This window comes from Phalaenopsis equestris, unplaced genomic scaffold (genome assembly GCF_001263595.1).
Source record: "Phalaenopsis equestris unplaced genomic scaffold, ASM126359v1 Scaffold203359, whole genome shotgun sequence".
NCBI lineage: Eukaryota > Viridiplantae > Streptophyta > Magnoliopsida > Asparagales > Orchidaceae > Phalaenopsis > Phalaenopsis equestris.
The window spans coordinates 877-5,256 of record NW_018222990.1 but is presented as its reverse complement, the minus strand read 5'-3'; the positions used below and the strand labels follow the sequence as shown (position 1 = coordinate 5,256).

Genomic DNA, 4,380 nt, shown 5'->3' with positions numbered 1-4,380 from the left:
GATCGACAAGTTCTGTGGGTTATTCGATTGACCCTTTTGAGGTCCGTTGCACATATCGTCGTCAAGGAAAGGACAACTGCAGATCTCTTGCAGCCTTATCAGGTATGTATGAAAAAACATCGGCGAATAACAATGTGTACTTTATGAATAAGTTATTCAATTTGAAGATGACAGAAGATGTTTCTGTTGCTCAACAATTGAATATTTTCAATACTATACAAATTAATTGTCGTCTGTGGAAATTAATTTTGATGATGAGATATTGTTGGCTTCATTGTCAGATAGTTGAGAAGTCATGAAGATAGCAGTTAGCAGTTCTGTAGGTAAATCTAAACTGAAATACGATGATATTCGTGATTTGATTTTGACTGAGGAAGTTCGCAGGAAAGATTCTGGCGAGGTCTCAGGTTCGAGTTCGACACTGAATGTTGATTTCAGAGGGAGATGACATGACAGGAACTCAAATATAGGGAGATCAAAATCAAAGTTTAGTAAGCAGACAACCTGTTGGAATTGTGGCAAGGCTGACCACATAAAGAAGAATTGCATGAATTCTAAGAAGATAAATAATAATAACGCAAATGTGGTATCTGAAGAATCACAAGATGCACTATTGTTGACAGTTTATAGTTTTTGAAGACTTGATGTTGGATTCAGGGGCTTTGAATGTGGTAGGAAATCTACCAGAGGCCACAGTACAGGGCAGTGATGGAAGTGAAGAGGAAAGTGGGTCTGGGGCACTCATTCCTATTGCTCCACAGACAAATGTTGAAGAATCACAAAGCTATGAAGAAATCTTGTAAGATGAAAGTTCAAACAAGTGGGAGCTGGCAAAACTTCCACCAGAACCAGAGAAGAAGGCATTGCATAACAAGTAGGTGTACCAGGTGAAGACTGAGTGTGATGTCAGTAAGAGGTATAAGGCTAGACTTGTTGAAAAAAACTTTCAGCAGATACAGGATGTTGCTTATGCAATGGGAGTTGTAAGAAGAGACAATAGTGACCCAGGAAATAGCTTGGAGGTGTAAAGCTATGTGGAGTTTGTTGATATGTTAACTAAGGGTGTTACTCTTGAGAAACTGAAGTTGTGCACAGCTTCAGTCGGTCTTCTGGAGTGAAGACAGAGGCTTTGAGTTGCAGAGGTAGATGATTCAAGGTAGATGATACATATTAAAGAAAAAGGCGACACCGCCAGTGGAGGATATCAGTTTGAGGAAAGAGATGTTGCAGCCTGTGTACCGGTCTCCAAGTAGGAGAATTGTTAGAAACGGTGGAGCCCGGTCCACTATGCTTGGGCGGTTACTTTGCTTTGGAGAATCACACCTCTTCACAAATAACCACTACTGTCTTCCTCTTTTGTAAGTGAAACATCTCTTCGCTCCCTCCTGTTCGTGATAAAAGCTTCGGATGACTCTCCTGTGAGCCGATCTTAGCTCTATGCTTCTTAGATTGTATATGGCCAGGAGCTCGGCTATCTGTCTTTTTTTTTTCCTTTGCACGAAAAGATTCATGCATCTACAATTCTACATAACATATTGATTCTATCTCACATATTCAGCACAGAAAGGGGGATCCGACTTGTGAGGATCACCATTCTTATCAGACGAAGTCTGCCTTTCTTACTCGATTTGTGTTTAGGACTAGTGCATCATATAAAGATCACATATCTCTCTGATTGCTTTCACAATAAAGTTAAAATCATAATGATCATTTAAAATGAATTAATCTAATGTTTCTCGGTCGATTATTAGATCTGATTAATCAAGTCAATCATTTTTTAAAAAAAAATTACAATTTTGGCTTATAACTTGCTCCTTAATTTCAATCCAATCTTTAAGGCATCCTTTTGGAACCTCAAGGGTTAAAATTTGAAAGCCGCCCCTTTTGGCCGTTTGCCTCCTCATCAGACCAACAAGCAACTCTCTCTCTCTATCTCTATCTTATTGATAACAAATCAAAATCATATTTGTTCATTGACTAATTCAAATTCATTCTACCTCTTCCAGAGCTGAAAAGCCATCTCCTTCTCCATTTCAGAAGCTCAAATTCCAGAACTTCTCAACAGCCACCAGCGCAGAGTAGGAGAAATGAACCAGCTTTCTGTAGCTGCTATGAGCTCTAATGGCACAAACTTCATCAAAACCTCCTTCACCGAAGAAGAGGAAGCTCTTGTGGTTCAGTCATGGAACGCAATGAAGAAGGATGCAGCCGCGCTTGGTCTCAAGTTCTTCTTAAGGTAACTTGTGTGTAGGGCCGTAATCGAGCCAAATATATCATAGTTCGAACTTGGCTTGATATAATTAAATGTTGTTTATGTTCGGCTGGAGCTTATGTCGAACTTTCATATATTGTTCAAGCTTGACTTTTTAAATTTCGCAATGCTTGAACTTGATTTGTTTATGACAAGTGAACGAGTATTTAAACAAGCTGAAAATTCAAACGAGTATCTAGACTTTCATACAAAATTTCAATAATTGATTTTGTAAATTTGGTCATAGTTATTAATTTATTGATGAAAAACTCGAAACTTTAGAGTCCTTTTTCTCTGAATCCCTCACTTTGGGGTTATTTAATAGAATGATTTGTGTAGCATTTAAATATAATTGAATGTAAACTTATCAATATATCATATATGATATGAGCTATCATTGAGCTATCAACAAGCTAGTTAATATTTTAGTTAATTATTTGATATTTAACAAATTAATTAATTGTTGAGCGATAAACGAGTTTGTTCGTGAACATAAATGAACAAGTTCAACTATATTCATGTTTAGTTCATTTAAGCTTCTTGTTTTTAAAAATTATTCAAACTTGTTTATTTAATAATTTGAATGGACGTGATTGACTCTTGATCGAGCAAGTTCAAGTTGTTCATCGAGTGCATTGGATCATTTACAACCCTGCTTGTCCGTGTCTTGTAATGTCTTCATAACCAAACCATGCAAACTAATTACTGAATCAATCAACACACTTGATCTTAATTACCTTCAGAATATTTGAAATTGCACCTTCAGCTGCAAAGCTCTTCTCTTTCCTAAGAGACTCGCAGATTCCGCTTGAGAAGAACCCTAAGCTCAAAGCCCATGCAATGTCTGTCTTCATCATGGTACGTACTTTGTTAACAAATCTCTCTATCTCGCCTTCTAACATCTGATAAGCTCAACAATGGTTTTATTGAGATGATTAGTGTGGTTACAGACATGTGAAGCAGCGGCACAACTGAGAAATACAGGGAAGGTTGTAGTGAAGGAGACAACCTTGAAGAAAATTGGCACCAAACACGTCGCCTATGGTGTAGTTGATGAACATTTTGAGGTATGATCATGTTGAATCACTCTATAAACTTTGATTATTTTCCGATCTTGTTTAGGAGTGTAAACGAGCCATGCTAAGGATTTGTTCATGGTGTCTGCATGCCGATTAGACATTAACTAATGTTAGTCGAGATGATTCGATGAGCTCTTCAGTCGAGTCAAACTAAGCTCGAGTTTGAGGCTCGTGTAATATATGAGCTCAAATGTAAGCTTGAGCTTGAACTCATCACTGTTCTTTAACGAGTCATGCTTGTGCCAGCTTGGCTCACTTACACCAATGCACACATGTGCATTAGGACTGATTGGCATGAAAAATATAAGATTATATTAGAAATTTAATTCTTGAATTTAATTAATATTAGGTTACAAGATATGCGTTGTTGGAAACAATAAAAGAGGCCGTTCCTGATATGTGGAGCGCAGAGATGAAGAGCGCATGGACCGTAGCCTACAATCACTTGGTTGCAGCTATAAAGGAAGAGATGAAGTCGCTCTCTTGAGTTGGAGAAATTATTACGTCCGGCAATGGCACGTTCGGACGATGGTTCGGATGGCTTGTCGTGCGATTAACGGTGTTTTGACGGCATCCTGACCATAGTCTATAAATTATCGTATCACAAATGTGTTTTTTAATGACAAATTTACATACAAACCACATAATTCTTATGAATTTACGTATTTAACACTCAAAGTTTGGTATTTACATCTATAACATCAAATGTCATAAGTTTATGTATCACTGGTAAAATGATAATGATGGTGATAATTGTGATGTGCTATTAAATATTAGAAAATTTAAAGGTTAATATTGTAAATATATAAGAATTATGTGGTATGTATGTAATTGTTTAGTTTAAATAAAATAAAGTTTTTGTGAGTCTTAAATGTTTTATGTGTTCTTTTTTTTTATTTTTTTATTTTTTGGAGGTTAAAAATATAAATATTGTTCTCTTTTTAAATTTTATTTTTTTATTCGCTATCTTATTTATACATGAAATATATATATTTCATTTTTTAAAGTTAATTCAGCGTTATTTTTATGTTATGTCAAATATTTGGGTGG

At 36.1% G+C, this 4,380-nt stretch overlaps 1 protein-coding gene across 1 annotated transcript; it reads left to right on the top strand.

Moving 5' to 3' along the window:
- Positions 1 to 2,040: 2,040 nt before the first annotated feature.
- On the top strand, positions 2,041 to 3,866 carry LOC110036172 (non-symbiotic hemoglobin 1-like). The gene is made up of 4 exons (XM_020740556.1): positions 2,041 to 2,236; positions 2,995 to 3,109; positions 3,202 to 3,318; positions 3,680 to 3,866. The coding sequence occupies exons 1-4, from the start codon at positions 2,088 to 2,090 to the stop codon at positions 3,815 to 3,817; spliced, it is 519 nt and encodes a 172-aa protein (XP_020596215.1). The 5' UTR covers positions 2,041 to 2,087; the 3' UTR covers positions 3,818 to 3,866.
- Positions 3,867 to 4,380: the final 514 nt, after the last annotated feature.

Bases quoted from the DNA above. Each gene is read 5' to 3' on its own strand.
- LOC110036172 (XM_020740556.1), top strand. From the start codon at position 2,088: ATGAACCAGCTTTCTGTAGCTGCTATGAGCTCTAATGGCACAAACTTC. The intron at 2,237-2,994 runs GTAACTTGTGTG...AATTACCTTCAG, and splicing joins GGTCTCAAGTTCTTCTTAAG to AATATTTGAAATTGCACCTT. The intron at 3,110-3,201 runs GTACGTACTTTG...GTGTGGTTACAG, and splicing joins CAATGTCTGTCTTCATCATG to ACATGTGAAGCAGCGGCACA.